Source organism: Hippichthys cyanospilos, chromosome 7 (assembly GCF_059441005.1).
Source record: "Hippichthys cyanospilos isolate Australia breed blue-spotted pipefish chromosome 7, RoL_Hcya_1.0, whole genome shotgun sequence".
Classification (NCBI taxonomy): domain Eukaryota; kingdom Metazoa; phylum Chordata; class Actinopteri; order Syngnathiformes; family Syngnathidae; genus Hippichthys; species Hippichthys cyanospilos.
The window spans coordinates 22,303,924-22,323,923 of NC_142375.1; the positions used below are offsets into that span (position 1 = coordinate 22,303,924).

General features: G+C 41.1%; 1 protein-coding gene across 2 annotated transcripts in view; it reads left to right on the forward strand.

The window, feature by feature from the left end:
• Positions 1 to 20,000, forward strand: part of arhgap10 (Rho GTPase activating protein 10) — a 53,320-nt gene that overhangs the window by 32,136 nt on the left and 1,184 nt on the right. Inside the window, exons 18-22 of one of the 2 annotated variants that reach the window (XM_088420370.1) lie at positions 3,163 to 3,322; positions 7,023 to 7,164; positions 10,216 to 10,378; positions 16,633 to 16,710; positions 18,831 to 18,922. In XM_088420370.1, the coding sequence (XP_088276496.1) occupies positions 3,163 to 3,322; positions 7,023 to 7,164; positions 10,216 to 10,378; positions 16,633 to 16,710; positions 18,831 to 18,922 (635 nt within the window). Of the gene's footprint in view, positions 1 to 3,162; positions 3,323 to 7,022; positions 7,165 to 10,215; positions 10,379 to 16,632; positions 16,711 to 17,651; positions 17,734 to 18,830; positions 18,923 to 20,000 lie in introns of those variants that run through there. The other variant, XM_088420372.1, reaches the window with a different exon arrangement.

Here is a 20,000-nt window from a genome sequence, read left to right on the forward strand (position 1 = left end):
ACATGCTTCTTCTTCTTCTTCCTTCTCCCTCACTCCCACTCTTCAGTCTTCACTCCCCCTTCCCTGCTGTCACTCCATCTCTTTCTTCGCCACCGATGCCGCCAGCAGCCTCGCGCGTTAGCGTGTTTTATTTCGCCTTTTCGTGTATTTTAACAAATAACCGCCAGAGGGTTGGTGATTTGCTTCGGGGGGGTGGGAGCTGGGGGGGGGGCATCTGTTAATGGAGCTGAATATCAGGGAAAGTTGTGAAAAGATTTCTTCAAATTGCATTTTGTCTGGTGCTGCCACTTGCTGTCTACTAAAAGTGACGTCACAGCGACTAAGAGCTCAGGTAGCTAGCGACCATCACACCTTACCCTTTTTTTCTCCCTGGTTTGGTGATGTGTTTCTCAAGCTAAGCGCTAGAGCAGTGCATCTCAAATGAGGGAAAATGAAGGCACTCCAATGGGTGCATGAGATTTTTAAGCACCGTAATTTCCGCACTATAAGGCGCACCGGATTATAAGGCGCACCCTCAGTTAATGACATATTTGAAAACTTTCCATATATAAGGCGCGCCGGATTATAAGGCGCACCCTCAATTAATGACATTTTAAAACTTTTTCAATCACAATATAGTAATACTCAAAGTAATAACATTAATAACTCAAATAACAACTCAATAATAACTCAATGTCATTATGAGCAACCTTGTTCAACTGTAAACACAAAAGAAACAGCTAAAGCTTACTTTATCACTTCATTCCCCATCTACCAATCCCAATATTGATCTATATAAAAGATAAAAGATTATAAGGCGCACCATCAACTTTTATCAAAAAAATGAAGGCGTTTAGGTGTGCCTTATAGTATCATTCATGCAAATATCCTTTGCAAATAACTATTAAATGATTTGAACATTTCAGTGAAATGTACTGTAAATTCATAAAAAAATATTTTATCCGGTAGGCTGCAATATTTATTTCCTTGTACCCCTCTACAATAAGAAAAAAGACCCTCTATTCTATTCTAAAAGCACAGTCTTCCCCTTTTCAGAATGGTTCCGCCTATTCCACACTTACAACACAGCTATTACCTACATCAATTCTAACTGAAGAATGGAAGTCAATCTTTCATATGGCAGCACACATATTTACATAGAGCAAACGATATCCTGTTGGCCTTGTAAGGTGAGTGAAAATCCTCCTGGACTATGAACTGCTGTGCTCAAATCATGAGAAAAAAATGTGCGGGTTGTACTCCAAAAAATACGGTATGTAATATTCATTAGGCGTCCAAATATATTCATATTTGTATGTTAAACGGCAACGGTGTCTAAACTGAACTATAACCGCTAATACTAGTGATGCTGGTGATTTTTTTTTTTTTTTTTTTTTTTTATCGCCACTCCCTCTAGTACCCTGGGTGATCAGCAATCACTCTTTATCAGCAAGATTAGATCAGCAAGAAATACCATTAACAAACATTACAAGGTTTTACCACTGCAAGCTTTTTATAAACTTAATATGAGCAAATTGAGGATAAGTAAATAATCCCACTCCTCCCCGAGGCGGCGAAAGTCTGCTGGATCTTATTTCATAGAATCCCACTGCGGGATCAGGCTCTTGTTGGAGGAAAAAAAAAAAATAAAAAAGGCAGTGCTATTGAAATTGAATTTGGATTATCCGGCGTGAAATTCTCCAGACTGGTGAGACTCTGAATTTATATATAATTTTTTTTTTTCTTTCTTTCCTGAAGTTGGCGTGTGTGCATGTCCTGCAGGGGAAAAGAAGCAAAGCCAGAATTTCACACTCCTATCTGAAATGGTTTCAGAGATGTTATAAATGCGAGTTGTCACCGGCGTATTTGTCTTCAAAGGAATCATCGGGTGCTATTTAAGAAGCAGTTTCCCCTCCAGATGCGCCGCACTGCAGCACAATTTGACTGTGAAATCCCTTCACCTGTCTGAAAAAAAAAGTCTACAAAATGTAGCTTTTCCAACAGTTTTCCATTCCATAATAACTAAAATGCTCCATTCTAATGTTCGACTAGTTCACTTTTTTTTCTTTTATTTTGCGCTTTATGAATGAATGCTATTGTTAAACTTAATGGATTTATTATGCTGTATTTTTCGGACTATAAGACGCACCTGCGTATAAGCCGCAGGTCGAAACATTGGAAATTTATGCAGTATATAGAACATAAAAACATTTCACCTGCTGTAATTTACACAAATATATATATATATATATATATATATATATATATATATATATATATATATGTATATGTGTGTGTGTGTACATATATATATATATATATATATATATATATATATATATATATAATGTGTATATATATATATATATATATATGTATATATATGTGTGTGTTTGTGTATATATATATATATATATATATATATATATATATATATATATATATATATATATATATATATATATATATATATATATATATATATATAAACCTGCAGACAGGCCATACTGGACTATAAGCCACAGGGCTCAAATCATTAGAAAAAAGTTTCTGCTTATGGTCCATAAAATGCGCTGTTCAAAGTTTAGAACTAGCTTATTGGACCAAATGTTGTGAGCACTCCATTGAATGTTCAAATTTATTTTCCTTATAATTGGCGTCACTGAAAATAAAAATAAATAAAAAAAGCTTCAACCGCTGCAATGTTTTTTGTTTTTTTTCAAGAACAGAGTTATAATTTGACATCTCAATCAAGACGTTACGTATTTGTTCCCCTTAGTTTTACTCCTTTTTTGAATCATTAAAATGACCATCAAACTTTATCAACGTACGTCATAGGCATATAAAAAAAAAACAATGAAATATCTGCTCTGTCTAGGATACTCCGACTTCACTTGATTATTAAGGAATGAATTATTTCTCCCAAATATCTACTTCCAAAAAATGTGGCCACTTTCAGCTATTAACCACTACTACTATGACGTCTATAACCGTCAATGGCATTGAATGCGCCAATTTCAAACATGGGTTCTTAAAAAGTTTTTCTGTTCTGTATTGATTGACATTTCCATCAAATTTCATGTTTTCTTTGTTTTTTTCATACTTTCCAAGCCACAATACGAAATAATGAGATACAAACAAAATGTTCATATCTTTTAAATGCACTGTTTTGAAATTCTACAGCGTGGCTGCCCACAGCAAGCAGAATCTGATGACTGTGGCCAATCTGGGCGTGGTGTTTGGCCCAACGCTGATGAGGCCCCAAGAGGACACGGTGGCCGCCATCATGGACCTCAAGTTCCAAAATATCGTGGTGGAGATCCTCATTGAGCACCAAGAGAAGGTAAGAAATCTCAAGGGTGCTTCATTATCGGAAGAATGACAACTTCATATTCCACACAACATTTCATTTTATTTTTCTTTCTTTTTTTTTTTTGACAATCTTTATTTGCCGAGAAGTGCACACACTGTGCCCCAAATTTTGAGTACAGCGAAGCCCCGTTTATCATATTTGACATCTTCCAAACCCAGATTAAGTCAGCTCAACTTAACTTTATTTTCAAAGCACTTTGCTAGCTTCACCCCTCCCTCACACTTTTTTCAACCACGTAACACATATTTTAATTTATTATAGAATACCTTAAAAATATTTGTTTCCATTCTGTAAATAATTCCATAGCCGGTTGTTATGTTGAGAACAAAATAAATGATGATGAGACTTTTAAGACAAAGCCATTAACTGGTCTCTACCGCCATCTACTGTCTTGAGGTGAAACACAAGTCAACAAAGAATTTTCTGTTTGCTGACATAGTTTGAGCGCCGCTCAATGTTGCAAAAATCGCATTAAAATCAATGTCATAAATCCTATTAAAATGCATCTCAAAAATTGTAATTATAATGGTTTTATATGGTCCAAAATTTGGACGATAATTACTTTTGTACACAAAATCTCGCATGTCCAGCTGCAATCACATAGCAATGTCAGAGTCTTTGCATTTTGAAATTTTCCATGTTTTAATCATATGCTGGAAATTTCAGCTGAAATATGACGCAAGTGTTCTTCTAATTGTCACTTCCTTACATGTTTATGACTCAATTTATCGCTAATTTTCCTCGTATGGAGAATCTTTCGTCTTGTCACCTACGAGACAGCTAGCCTGCTAGCCAGCTCAAGACTTAATGAAGAAAAAAATGAAAAGCAAGCATCGAAGCTCACCCTTAAGGGTGATTTTATCCCGCGCTTGGGAGCCATAAACGTCAATCGGAATCCCAGATATCGAACACTGATTTAGACTTGTAATATGGGTACGTGTTCATCTGATGGCCTAATCTCTCGGAGCATTGTTACTCAGTGTGGAACCTCAAAGGAGGGAGGAGGAAAGGTTTGAGATTAGTTTTCTAATCTGTTTGGAGCCGCGCTTAGATCTGACGTTATGCCAACTAAGAGCTTTTAGTCTTGTGTGTGTGTCAGGGTTTTTCTTTTCTTTTTTTTTTTGCTCTCTTTTTCCTCTGGCCTCATTAAAGGAAATACATAAGGAGAAACCAGCCTGCTCACAATTCTGCTATTAGAAAAATAAACACAAAGTACCAGTTTGCTGTCCTCATTGTGAGGAATGTTGCGGTAATGAGGAAATCGAGAGCAAAATTGCATTTTTTAAACAAAATGTACAACCATATTTTTTGATTATTACTATTTCTTTTAGAGGTTAATATGTAGGATTAGTATTTATTTCCAGGCCGATACTAGTATGTATGGTAACTCTTTCAGTGCCATGGATGAGAATTTTCGTCTTTTAAAATATTAACAATACTTCTCCCTACATCATTAGCAACCTTGGGACCCATGGCTAAATAACTTAAGTTCGAATTAAACTCTAAAATGCACACAAGATCAAGTCTTTAGCACATTGGCATCTTAGTGACACCGTGATGCCGACCAATGGCGGACCAGCATTGCAGCGCAGGCAGTTTGCCGCGAACAGAAAATCAGAGCAATAACCTAAAAACGCCTGAAGAGGGAGGCAAAACAACATAAACACAGCCAAGCCCACGAGTCATGACAGTTGTCGATACCGTAAAGCGGGGAAAATGCCGTAAAGAGGGGACGAAAAAATTTAGTGTTCCACTTCGTAACGTGAAAAAAAACGTAAGCCATTCTACAGTACATCTGATTGGTAGCCAGTGTCAAGCCTGTCTGTCATCTTGTTGATTTGCCATGGAGTAACAGAAGTCTCCTAATCTACAATCGATGACGCCGTGCCGTGCCCACTCTGCTTCGAACGCGGCGATGGCCTTTTGCGAGGTGGAGCGCGGAAGTTTGGACCGACCAACCGCGAGACAGACAGAATCTTTCCACACAGCCAGAGTCCAACTTCAGACTGTCAATACCCCGCGATAGCAGAGCAGCCGCGTTTTACATTCACCTCCATCTGCCCAGAGAGAGGCAGCCCAAAGTCTCAGCCATATCAGATTTCACACTTTTTTTTTTCTCCCTCTCTCACTCTCCCTCTTCCTGTCTGCCTTGCTCCAACAAACTTTCTCTCTCATGCCATCCCCCCGTGCGTCTGCCTCGCCTGTTCGCGCTCGCGTTTTCTCCGCCACTTTCTCCCCTCCCTCCCATCCTCCTCGCGCCGCCATCCTCCTCAACTCTGTGATCCTCTCGCAAGCTCTGTTGCTGAGGCTTCCTCTCTCCTCAGCGCACCTATTCTCTTTCAACTGCACTTCTGAAGTCTATGTAAACACAGCTCGGGACAAACCCTCCTTGCGTCCGGAACCTGATTGTTTTATTCTATCAGAGATCAGGGCCAGTTTCCCTAAAGAGGAAACTTACTTCAGTTGCATTGGGGTGGAGGGGTAGGCTGGGGGGGGGGGGGGGGGGGGGGGGGGGGGGGGGGGCTCTATTTTTCAACCAGGATGTCTCTCGGCTCCGGGGATCATCATGAAATTGCGCGTTACGATAGATATGCACCTCCTGCATTTATGCTTGGAGATTTCATGAATTATTCAAAAACGATTGCTTAGGACAGCAACGTTAGTAAAAGTCAGAAAAAATACAGATTTCGCGTCATGTGCTTGCAAATTGTGTACCGTGGCGCTTAAATTTGGTACCTTCTGACCATATTCTCCTCACGGGCCCACCTTGAGTTGGGCCTGTTTAGTATCCTCTTGGCCAGTGTTAGCAATTGTTTTCTTTAGAGATTTCCGATGATTGGGCCCGATCACATCATTCTCAGCTGATTGGAATCCTGTAGTGATAACCGTCACCATAGGATGGCAGTATTTCCACACTTATAACACAGCTGTTACCTACATGCAAGTGTAACTGAAGAATGGAAGTCAATTTTTCAATGGCAGCAGCCATATTTACATAGACACAGCACACAATATGCTGTCGGCCTTGAAATACGAGTGAAAATGCTAAATATCGTGGCCCTCTAGAGGTTTTCTTTTCCGATAACGCTTGGCACCGAAAGTTGGGTCGAACCATTGGAGAGAATCTGGGGAGAATCTGGGATTTTATAATAATGAAATCTAATAACCTAATGAACATAAAATTTGTTTTATGAACTTAATTTTTCCTGAAACATTTCATTACTTCAATAACTATTTATTTTAAATCTAAAGTATTCCGTGGAGTTCCTTCAAGTACCCTCGGGGGGGACTCGTACCCCCTTTTGTGAACCACTGGTTTAGGCGGTGATTTTATTGATTTTTCTGTGAACAATGCTATGCTATCCTACATTATGACTGAGCTGCAGAAATCAATACACATTTCACTCAATAAAATATGCAACTTTTTAAAGTTGTTTTTTTTTTTTTGTTAGGCATTTTTAGTGCCACTCTGACCATTGCAATAGTCAACAACATGGTGAAAAAATGTGAGACTGAAATGATGCGTACGCGAAAAAAAAAGTTCTCCGTTTCATCGGTGCATTTTTCATTAAATCTTTTGACAACAAACATGCATAATGCATAAAACTTCTGTACTGATGGATAGACCCTCGCCGGCGACATGTGCTCATTTTTTGCATTGTGTATTCAGATCTTTACTGACGCTCCCGAGTCGTGCCCTCTTTCACCCGCTGCTCCGGTCCTCTCCGCACCCACGAGGCAGTCCAAGAAACAAAATCGACAGAGCCGTCCGCTGGCTGTCTACAACCCACAAGTTATGGACATTCAGAACGGTAGGATTTGCTCACCCGTCTCATCGTCTTTATCTACTGCGTATCTGCGCGTCGAAGATTTGAACGATCGCAGACGGTCCAGCGCACCAATCACAACGGTTGTTTTTTTCGAGGATCGCCACGTGTGACAAACAGTAGTGTGTGTGACTACATAATGCCAGAGGCATATTAATGGTCTTCGTATCTGGATGTAATTTTTTCTGGATGAGAGCAAATGTATTTATTTTAATTCAAATCAGACAAGAAAAATGTGGTTAGAGGATATTTGCTCGGCTAGTCATGTCCTGAGACCATGGCCTGTACAATACCAGTGGTTGTCAAAGAGGCATGGGGGCAAAACGAAACATGTTTAGACTTGGTGTCAATGGTGAAATTGATCCAGTTTTGATCACTGCAATCAGGACGTAACTACTGTCTGTGGATAGTTGATTTTGGGGGATATTTGGACACTTTAATTCAGTGGTTTAAAATCTTTTTCAGTGATGTACACCCCTGTGAATTTTTTTTTTCAGCCAAGTACCAAAAAAAAAAAACAATCGTTGCGCTGCGCGTTGTAAGGTGAAAAAAAACGTAAACCAAGGACGTCGTAAACCGGGGGTCCACTGTAATATTATAATGAAACTAATTACCGCCATGTTTGAGGTGAAAAATGGCGTAAAAAGGGGACAAAAAAAAAAAACGTTGCGGTCCACTTCGTAAGGTGAAAAAAACATAAACCAAGAACGTCGTAAACTGGGGGTCCACTGTAATATTATAATGGAACTAATTACCTCCATGTTTGAGATGAAAAATGGCGTAAAGAGGGGACAAAAAAAAAACAAACGTTGCAGTCCACGTCATAAGGTGAAAAACACGTAAACCAAGGACGTCGTAAACTGGGGGTCCACTGTAATATTATAATGGAACTAATTACATTGGAATCACAGTAATAAGTAATAAATAATGCATCACAGTTTCCAAGTAACTTGCCCAACAAAAAAAAGATTACTCAAATGTTTGAAGGAATAAGTAGGATTTTAAAAAAAAATGATAGTGACAGCCCCCTATATGCTTCAATATTTTGATGATACGTGCTCATGTTGAAAGTTCTCTTCCATAACTGGGCTTGAGATTTGCTGCAATACGGACACTGACTTGATCCCATCCATTATTGACACGGCAACCTTATGGAATACTGTGGAAGATGTACTGTACGCTCAGTTTTGCTGACAGGTTGCTGTTTTCAAAAGCTGCATTAATGACCAAACTGCAGGCGCTTTCTAGTCTCTTGGTTAATTCAAACATTTTTGATCTTATACATGAAACCACCTCATCTCTTTTTTTGGATTCCTGATTTTTTTTGCAATCATTAAAATGGACTGGACCAGTCTAAATCTTCAAATAGGCGAATTTTAATATCTGGGCTGGCGCTTGTAATCCGTTTTAAGCTTTTTAAGCGGCCACTGATAATGGATTTAGACGACGTTGTTTCATCCGTTGGCCGTCGGAAGGAAATTTACGGCCGATAAAAGCAGAGTGTGTGTCGTGCGTCCCATATCTCCGACTTCATGCGCCCCGTTGGCTCTCGGGACGTCACGTTTATGTCACAAACAGGTTGCTGAGGTCAATCCCAGTTTGTTGTCGGGCCATTGACGCAGTTTTCGCCAGCACTTTAGTCTAATCCCACTCTCAGATTACAGGTCATCAAAAAAAAAAAATCTCCCGGACTGTAATATACAGTTGTGATGTCACGGCTAATTCAATTGGAGAACGAACATGGATTTTTGGTTTAGTGGGAACATTTAATAGAAAATGGATTTTTAATCACTTTTCTGCTGGTGGTTTTGTTTCTGGTTAGCCAATCAAAAGTGAGCTCATAACCACCAAAGCTTTACTCTTATTCCCTGACCTCCACGTGACATCACAGTTGCTCAGAGATCAGTAAGGACCAATCAGGGATTAGCTTGCGGACATCACATGACCATACTCAAAAAACAAGTGAGCTGTAATTGGTCATTACCTGAGTCCCTAGCAACAACTGTGATGTCATTTTCAGTTGACTGCAAGTCAGACAATATATAAAAGGGGAATAATTACCGCAATTTATTAAATATTAGATGCACCGGTGTTGAGGATGCACCCTTAATTTTAGGGTGAAATTCTATTATTTTCTATGTTACCGTGTTTCCTACTCACCGACAGTTTGGCAACTACAGCAAAACAGAGAAAATCTAATCTTTGTAAGGTCTTTATATTGTCTTGTGTTAATGTCCGTGTTATATATTTACTGTGGGTTAAGTTTGTTTCATATTTCCCACGTTGTGAGCAGTCAGTGAACGCCGTGCCTGTGTAACGTTTTTCCTTTTTTTTCCAAAACACAGCTCCAGTTCATTTTGCCATAAATACCCAAAGTTGCGCACCATCCGTGTTCCACCAAGTTTATGATTATAAGCCAAAAGATGACAATTAATAAATGAGTCAAATGGAATACCTTTCCGTGTTCTCTAACCGGAGCACTTGCTGCTCTTAATTGAATCTGGAGACATCTAAACTTTAACATGATTCTCTCCATTTTAGTCATATCCCTGTGGGCGAACAGGGATAAACTCGGACGTTGGTTCATTTTGCTCGCTTCTTTTTTGGAAAATTATGCCATAGCAACCTCAGCTAACATGAGCTGCAACAGGCACTGGCTGCTAACAGCCAACTGACTTCTCGCTTGTCCCATTACGGTAAATATTGTATTATGTGATTGACAGTTCAATCAAATCTTTGTTACCATTAATAGAACGTACGCATACTTTTGGCCTCCGTTTTTGGAAAAAAACGTGCGTCTTGGGTGGAATTACGGTATTTATTTGTGGCCCGGTACCAGTTGATCCTCGGACCGGTACTGGGCCACAGACCGGCTATTGGGGACTCCTTCACTACCCACGTTCTTTATCAATAGCCATAATAACGCATAATTATTTTTTTACTTTCCTGAGATGTTTCATGATTAATCCCAGTGTTGCTGTCACTTTTGACACCGACGCTTATTTTTACGTATCCCCCGCCTATGCATCTCATCAGCATGCGACACGCCCAACCTCGCGACAGACGAGGCGTCGATGGGCAGCAACGAGTCGGTTTCGTCGCAGTCCTCGTCGGCCTCCGCCTCCGAGACGAACCCGCCGGAGAGAAGCGAGCGTTCGCCTCTCGCCGTCAGCCTCTCCTCGGGCAGCAGTAACTCCAGGTGAGTCGGCCCCTCCGAACTACCGCCGATTCCCACCCCCGCCTCGCCCACGCCACCGGCCCGTGAATGTCGTCCGGAATGTCGATGCGACGGATGAATTGTGGCTTCACGCTTCACATCCTCCTTCTAATGCTGTGTCATGTCTATGAATTCACCTTGAAATCTTTTTCTCGCTCACCCTTCGCCGACTCCCATCACTTCCTGACAGAGGGGGAGATTATGCGCTTCCTCTTTCATTTTGACCCCTCTCCGCTTGCGCATCTGCCTCGCAAGATATGCAGGAGTCCTTCCGCGAGATATTATTATGCTATTCTTATGCGATACATGTACTCTCATTTTGCATAGGAGACACTAGGGTGTAGCAGTAGGCCAAAACTTCAAAAATTTGGTTTTAAGGTCATGGTACGGTTCACGTTCTTGGAACCAAAATACAAAACAGAAGTATTAGGGACATTCAAAACTAAACAGAAGAAACTTACGGCATAACTCGTTCTTGGCACTGAATGTTTTGATTTTAATGAACACGTTTTTGATTTTTCCATCTAATGATTTATATCCCGTACCTATTTATTTTTGTCCATTATCGTCTCAGCAAGACAGCAAATTTACGTCTATGTATCGATTGGTCTGACGCCACTGAATATTTTGAGCATTTTAAGTTTAAAAAAAACCTATGACACATCGAAAACTGGGCTTGCACAAACAAATTCTGACTTATTGACATATTCAATGCTCTATGTCACATGAAATGAGGTCTGATGTCACTGAGCAATTTAAGTGGTTGAAAGTAAAATATTCATAAATGGTTTTGTGATGACAGCTGAAAGCAGTGGCATTTTTTGGAAGAAAAATAACATGTGTACTACGTTTTTCACAAGCCCCCAAGGGTTAAGTGCATACCAACTAACACATGTGGCATGATTAGAAAAGAGCTAGGATGTCCTCGACTAAGCACAATAGGACTTAGTAGTGTAGCCTGGATGAATCAAAAGCTAGAAAACCAAGCTAATGCGTTGGGTCTTTGCGAGATATATCTTACATTAGAAGAAACGCCAATTTACGGAAATTTAAATTGAATATGCATGAGCTCAATTGTCTTTTTATTTTTTGTCTTTACAATTGTGAATATTTTCATCTTTTAGAGACATCAAACAATCAGGATTTTTTTGTTTTTTTTTGCTTTCCAAAAGAAGAAAAAAAGGCCCAATGACCAAAGAAAATGCATTTTGCCCAGGATTGCACAATCCTCTAATCATTTTCCGAAAGTTAGCCCATCTGTGGCCGCCTTGTGTTTTTTTTTGGCCCCTTACTTTTGGAAATACGTGTTTTGGAGTTGAAAACACGGACGGAAGCAGGCAAGCTAGGAGGAGATCATCAATCTTCTCTCTTATTTGCTCGGACGACAGGTGGCCGCGCGTTAGCCGTGTAAATCGTATTGACATTGGCCCGATATTCATCTTGTTTACCCCCTCCTCGCCACAGCCCCTGTCCCTTTATGAAGACTTCCGCCATATGTCACCGGGCGTCACCCCGGCTTTGTTCGCTCGTAAACTGAAGCGCGACCGAGATGGCGGGGGTCTGTTAGCGCTGTGCACCGCCCCAGGTGCTGGAAGCCGGAGCGTCAGCTCAGGCCTGATCCCGGAAAATTGCTGGAATCTGTTCCGCTGCCCTCATAAATGTCTTATCTACATGAAGGTGACTCTGAAAAGTAAGATAACTTAGTGCTGCAGTGAAATTTTTCTACCTCCTGAAACACGAGTCTATGTGTTTTGCGGGCTATACTGTTAGATGCGTTCGAGCTACCCTAATAAGTCCTGGTGTGCTCAGTAGTGGACATATCGGTCAATTGTGTTTTGTCTTGCTGATACAAAATGGCGAATTTCTGTATTTGTCTTTTTTTGGGACATGCAGCATCCACTTCAACCTGTGGGACTGGAAGGGGCTCCTCCCACCTGAAGGTTTCTGATTCTTTGGGGTTTTTGAGTTTTTCCTTCCCCTTCTGGGAGCTTTGATAGGGGATGCTGTTGTGTACCTTACACCGAAAAGATGTCTCAAAAGAAGTCTTGACATGACCGCTTTTCACCTGTGAAACCCCTTTGAGACTTCGGTGATTCAGGGCTATACAAATAAAATTTGATTGATTGATTGGAAATGGACACAAATGAATTGGCTGGGTATCATGAGCATATACTGTAGAAGCATCAGCTAAGGGTCAGGCCTTAGCTTCAGGGAAGCCTAGACCTTCCTCTCCCCAGCCGCTTCGTCCAGCTCCTCCCGGGGGATAATAGTCTCTCACAGCTTGTCCTGGGTCGTCTTGAGGCCTGCCGGCGGGACATGCCCGGACCACCTCACCTGGGAGGCATCTGTACTAGATGCCCAAGCCACTTCACTTGGCTCCTCTCAAACTGGAAGAGCATCAACTCGATTCTTGAGTCCTTCCCGGGGTGTGAAGCGGTTTGGAGGAATACCAGAACTTTGAAACCGGTGGGTGGATTGGCCTTTGTCTCCTCAATTACCCGCTCTGGGTTGTCATTCAGAAGAATCACATCTTGTAATATTCCCCAGTGTCGGGCTGGTTAAAGATTGATATTTTTACCTTATGTTGGCTGGTCCGCTGCATCCAAAGAGGTTCGTTGTCAGCTCTCCACCAAACTTGTTCAAATTGGAGGGATTCGATTCCTTTGCAAGAACATTTTCCATGTCCATTTTATGGAAGTATTAGTTGGATTTGGACTGCCATTTCATCTTATCGATTCCTATACCCACTGCCATTTTTTGGATGCTATTAGCTTCACAGTTTCACTGCCAGCGTTTTCACAGTGGCATCCTTACTCTTCTTCTGTCCTCCTTTTCGACTCAACGCCTGTCATTCATCCACATGCCATTGGCTGGAAGACTTGTGTGACTCATAACATGGTGGCTCACAACTTATATTCCCAGCCCACCCAAACGCATCGCGCTTGGCGCCATGAGCTCAGCTTCTCGCTTTTGCCCCCTTTCTACCAGAAATCCCGTCGCTTGCCTTTTTTTTTTCCCCTATCCTCCCCGTTAGCGGAATGACACTTGATCACCCTCCTCATCCTGTTACTCGGCACTCCACGCCGGGATGAAAAAGCCGCGGCTGCTTCAGGGCAGGTTTTCTATCTCCCTAACATGAAGCAGCGGTTCACGTCTTCTGATGAATTTCTCGAACGCTGCTAATCCAACAAACGCGGGACTGTACCATGTCCATGATCCAACAGAATCTTATACAGTGAGCATTCAGACCTACCGCAGTCATTTAGAACTGTAAACACGACTATTATGGCTAGTCCAAACCGATATATCTTTTTTTTTTTTTCCTTCTCTACTGAGACACACCAGATACCCGTTTTTTTATGCCTCTTATTTAGATATCTACGTTTGCACAGTAGAACAACTGTATGCATTTCTCATTTGATACAGATCCTTCACCTTAAACGAGTGGGAACATGTAAGCAGTAACTGTACGTTACAATAACTGTAGAAAAGTGAAAATGTCACCATACAGTTTATATTCACATCTCGTGACAGTTTTTCCACGTCACACCACAACTTATATAATTACTTCGGTTTTAATAAGGAGAGTATCACTTGGAAATCAACTTTTGTTGAGCTAATTTTACATGAAAAAAATGTTAAGTTATCCTAACAAAAAAAAAACAATGAAACTATCATTTATTGCAATGGTTTCTATGGATAATTATGGTCCTTAAAATGTATCGTCACTCGTTCAGGAGATCATCTGCTGCTCGTCTCCTACCAAGTGTTTTTACTACCTCTACCAAACGTTACCTGTATATACGTTTAAAGATTCCCCAGATCACAAAGTTCCGACTTTTTGCATTTAATCGTATTTTCAGAAGAAGCTTAGCTCGCTCGCTGATGGAGGGAAACAACAGATGAGTCACCGACAAAGCTCGTTGCTATTTTTTGCCGCCAGCGCAACGGCGATGAGCGATTTCCCTCGCTTTGACTTAGCTATAATTGTGACATCAATTTTTCCTGATGAATCCATTTTACCTCCGCCGCATTTAACGCGTTTCTAGGGCAGCTACGCGTCCGCTAGGTGTTAGCGGGAGCGTGGATTTATTTAGATGGTTTTAATCGTCCTCTACATCGAACGGCGTGGATGAATATTGGTGACTTTGCCCTTATCTCACCGTATCGGCTGTGACTTTGCCCTTATCTCACCGTATCGGCTGCGACCCGGGCAAACGGCGGTCGCGTTAGGGCTCGGGTTAATGAGTGGATTTTCTGCACGGCGGCGCTCCGTCCCCCACCCCATGCCGTTCAAGCTGAGCCCCGCAGTGGGCCTGTGCCACGGCAGACCTATAAATCACCCTCAAGCGGGGTCCCAACAGAGCGGCCACCGCTGGGTATGGACAGGCTGCGGACTCGGAAAGCAGAAAAGCACGCGGAATATCCAAACACCTGGCTGCGGCCCTCTCTCCCCCTCCGCCGCCGACAAGGTAACCCGGCATCCTTTCGACCTCCAGCCCCCTCCCCGGCCATTCCCTCTAATTCCCTTGATTAGCGTCTCTATGGGAGCGGCAGCTAGGCAGCAATTTGCCCATTATGTGATGTATTAGCGCTGGCCCTGGGGCAGGCATGGAACGCAGAGGGAGGCCCGGCTTCTACTCTTGCTCTCCTTGCCTCCACTTGGGCATTTACCCGGACCCCCCGCCCGCTTCCGTACGTTCACTTCCCGAGGAATTGGCAGTTCTGACAGCGGGTGACGTAAAGCCATAGATCGGGGAGGAAGTGGTTCACCGATAAACCGTGGTATGATTTCTGACTCTTTGTATTAACGTTTCGCCGATAACTAAGTCGTAGTTGTCTTTTTCAGAGCGAGACGGGAACTTTAGAAGACTGACAGATGTCTCGCGACAAAATGACGACAGACGTGACCGATTTTCGTTGTTGTTCCTAAGACCCGGCGTATTCATTTGCTTTTTTTTTGGTCTACATCTCATGACTCATTCGAGCTACCCTACTATTTCCTACTTTGCACGGCAGAGGATATCCTGTCCGTTCCAGTGATGTCTCATGTGTTTGAGTGGTGCAATTGACTGTTGTTTTTCTGAGACAAAATGTACACAACAGTGGGTAAAAATGATCAGGCTGGATCTCGGGAAAACACGATTTCACCTACCAGGATGAATAGCACAGATTAATTTTACTAAGTGTGAATCAAGAAAGTTTAAATGAAGCGTAAATAAAGTAAGTTTTTATCCCAGTTGTTTGATTTCAGCAGAGCAAAAACAACAAACGTGATACTCAGAAGTTTCACACTGCACAGGCTAAACTTAGCTCCTCCCCTACATGTAACGATCTTAAAATGTAGCTGTGGTTCTGACGAGGTCAAATATATGTGAAATATGAAGAAGACTGCATTTAAATCCATTGATTTGTTTTGCTGGTTTAATTAAAGGAAGCTTGGAAAAGCTGGGAAATAAATATAGTGACATATCTATTAACTGGTCTCTACCGCCATCTACTGTCTTGAGGTGAAACACAAGTCAACAAAGAATTTTCTGTTTGCTAACATAGCTTGACCACCGCTCAACAAAATGTTGCAAAAATCGCTGGAAAATCAGTTAAATAAATGCTTTTAAAATGCATCTAAAAAAATTCAATTAGAATGTTTTTATATGGTCCAAAATTTGGACTCTGATCATTTTTGTACACAAAATCTCGCACGTCCGGCTGCAATCACATAGAAATGTCAGAATGATTGCATTTTGAAATTTTACATCTTTTAATCATCTGCAAAGTTTAGCGCCCTAGTGCTTTTTCTCATTGATTTTTTTTATGGTATCATAAAAAAAAAAAATAAAGGAATTTCTATAATTTGTTACAGAATGCCACCAGGTTGTAAAGCACCATCTCAAGTTGCTGTAAGATTCGTTTGGCACTGCATGCCTATATGTGGTCATCGATTCCCAGGAAGTGGGCGGAGTCAAATCAATAGAGTCCAAAATCACCCGGTCGTTGCCAGCCGACATGTTGTTTACAACAAACTTGCGCATAGTTAACTCTTCTTGGCCTCATATAGGCACTGTGACAGGTTTACACTTGTTGCCATGACAACGGGGTCTCTGCCCTTCCTCGCAGTTGCTACGAATGCCGAGTGATTTAACAACGGTGGCTCATATAACTTCCTTATGTCTCATAAGCCTAACAACATTTATACGTGTATTAAAAGTGTTAAGATGTCACGTTTCCTTCTGCAGAGCTTCCATGGCAGCAGCCTCCTGGTTAGGAGAAGGCCAGCATGTCTGCACACCTGAAAAAGAAAAGCCCATTGAAAGGTAAAAAGGCCAGTCCATTATAACCAAAAATGCTGAAAATGTTTATCGGAAATTTGAATTTGCAAAGCTCTCTGACCGTGAGCATGTTGCATTCCATTTTTTTTTTTTTACGCACCTTATCCTTCATTGCGCGTTGTTGTTGCGGCTCTGCGAGAAGAGAATATGAAATATTTATCGAGCGTGCCGTGTTGGAAGCACGTGGCTCCTACCTGGAAATGCTGCTGGCTTGGAGATAACACTTTGCGATGGCAGGCAAAACAGACGAGTTATTTATTTTTAATCTTTGGCAGAAAAGGAAATCTTTCCTCTATGTCTGTTTTCAGAATTCCCAGCTCCGGTTTTTTTTTTTTATTTTATTTTTTTCATAATTTCCACTCAAGGGATTTAATGTGAATCCACTTCAGGATTTCATTGATGCAGTTACAGATGTTTTGGGTAAACGCGTCAACAGCAGCTCAAAGATTTCAAAAAAAAAATGTCACGAGGGATTCTATTTCCTTATTCAAAACCAGGACTTGAACACATAAATCAGATATTATTTGTTGCAAAGAGCCAGCCTACGCATTTTTGTCCACGGTAGTGGACATCCGACATCTTTTTTTTCTTGTTGTAGCTAAAACTACGAAGTCCTGGTGTGCTCGGTTGAGGACATCCTGAACTTTTGAATAAAATGGACACAACAGTGGACATAAACGAATAGGCTTGGTCTCAGTTTTAACTGCAAATTTACAGCAGACTGTGATCACGAAGCACTTTGATATAATGTAGTATAATGTATGATGATAATCCATAATGCAGTATAATGTATCCAATCTCATCAAGAGAATTTCCAGTAACAACCCAGACTAAACCAAGCTCCTCCCCAACATTCAAGGCTTATCACTCAGTCAGCAAATTGTATAACTTCAGTCTTTGACGCAGATGTACTACTTTCCTACTAGGCAGGGCTTTGGCGGCATCTTGTGGCATCTTAGGGCCTTTCAGAAGGAGCACAAAAAACAAGACTAGGTGAGTTTTGCAACAAGGATAGGTGAGGGAGTTTGCACGAAAAAATGCAAATTGGTGAATTTGTGAATGCGGCACTGCGAATATGTAGGAAATTATTCTTGAGTGGCACATATCGGCGTACTGACCCAGAAAAAATTTAGCTGTGCAGCGCATTTTAAATGTGACTATTAACAAAACACGTACAGCAACCTTGATAGTTACACAAAACTAAAATGAATAAAGTGAATAATAATTCAAACAAATTCAGTCGAAGGCATGGCAAAAATTTGGCACACTGGGCAACACAGCTAACCTACTTGCTGAGTGAAAACCAATGAAAAAAGATTAATCCTACTTAAAACCGGCGAAAAAATTTGAATCAATTAGCAGTCAAAATGTCATTTTCGGCATTTCAAACCAAATTTATTCCAATTTTTTACCCATCGGATTTTTCTGAATGGGTTTCAATTGACAGCTCGCACTGTAAATCTTAGGAATCCGGTGAAAAACTCAACGCCATTTTACACTGGTAAATATTATATTAGGGTGAGAAAAGGAGAGGCTTCTGTCATGCAAACATGTGGGAAACATTGCCCCCTGGTGGTCGCACAACAAAGTGCTTTCTTTGACATGTATGATCAGCTTAGTCGCCGCAACCAATATCGTGATCGCGATTCAAATTCGATTATTGTCCAGTCCTTCATCACAGGTCTTTCACATCAAAGAAAAAAAAGCATTGAAAAAAGACACTAGAGAGCTGAAATTTCACCCAGAAGTTGACATCACAAATTTCAACATGGCACGACCACTTTATCATCACCCTACCAGGGGTGTGTCATCTTCTAGCTAAAATACTGCCAGAATGACGTGGATGAAAACCACCCCAAGAAAATCCAAATACCGCGCAAGGGTTGGGTTTCTCTACCTGCCATTCAGATTTCAATCTCCAGTCGCAAGTGATGATTTTCACCGTTCAGGAAGTGCGGTCGAACGCTCATCCCTCCTCCTCACGCTGACAGAGAATCGCGTATGAGTTTTTAAGTCTCCATCGAAGGACCCTGCACCCCCCCCCCCCCCCCAAAAAAAAAAAAAAAAAGGCAACAAGCTCACCCATGATTGCTCTCATTTTTCAGCGTCCCGGGCAGGAAAGCCAAGGCGGTGTACCCGTGCGAGGCCGAGCACGACTCGGAGCTCTCCTTCCAGGTCGGCGCAATTTTCAACGCCGGTAAGTGTTACCGCGCCCCCGGTCGACATATTGGATCGGCAAAGGAAAAAAAAAAACAACTTCCTATCTGACCATTCATCAAAGAGAGATAAGACGTTGGGGGGGGGGGGGGGGGGGGGGGGGGGGGGGCTCTGATTTCCTCCACACCGAGCCCTAATCACTCGCACAGGAAATGAGCTTTAGCTTGTCGTACTCTTGCCGATGTCTTAATGTTGACAGATTTTGCGATTATTCGACGTCTTTGACGTAATCACCCGTCACGTACTTTTGCAGCATTTCCATACCGAAATGAAACGATAACAACGCCAATCAAACACTCTGTTCATCTCGTAGATTCCATCAGAGGGAAAATGTTAATACCGGCCAGATACAGCAAACGCATTGGGGAAATGGATAAATGGACGTTAATTTTGAAAAAATATTATATTAATATTATATATTAATATTTTGACTTTTAGCTGAACGCGATTAAAGTGTGGTTATTTTTTGTTAAACCTACAAGGAATTGAATTTTGGAAGGGTATTTACATGATGGAAATCTGAGATGTTTATTCATATGTGGGGCGGGGTTTTACTATTTAAAGAAAAACCTTCTGTCTATTGTTAAAAAAAAACAAATGAAAAAACATGATGAATTAAAAAGCATACATAAAATACAAAAACATACTGCAAATGAAAGAAATATAATCAAAAATGTAAATATAATATATTCAAAACGTAAAAAAAAAAACTAAATGGAATTTGAGTAAAAGCAATGTTAATCCCAACATTGAGTGGATTTTTACTGTTTAAAATATATATACTAAATGAAAAATAAACAATAACAAAGAAAAATACAAAACCATTTACTTGGACAAAACCATTTACTTGGGGGGGGGGGGAGGGGGGCCCACCCCACCCCACTATTTGAAAAGCAATGGCCCAGGGTGTCAACTACCCTCCATAAAAAAACACATATTTGATGAGAATTTTATTATTCATTATTTTTATAACTTTTAAAAGACAAGAATTCTCATCCATGTCACTGAAAGAGTTAATATAGTACAGAATGATGCATTTATATATATATATATATATA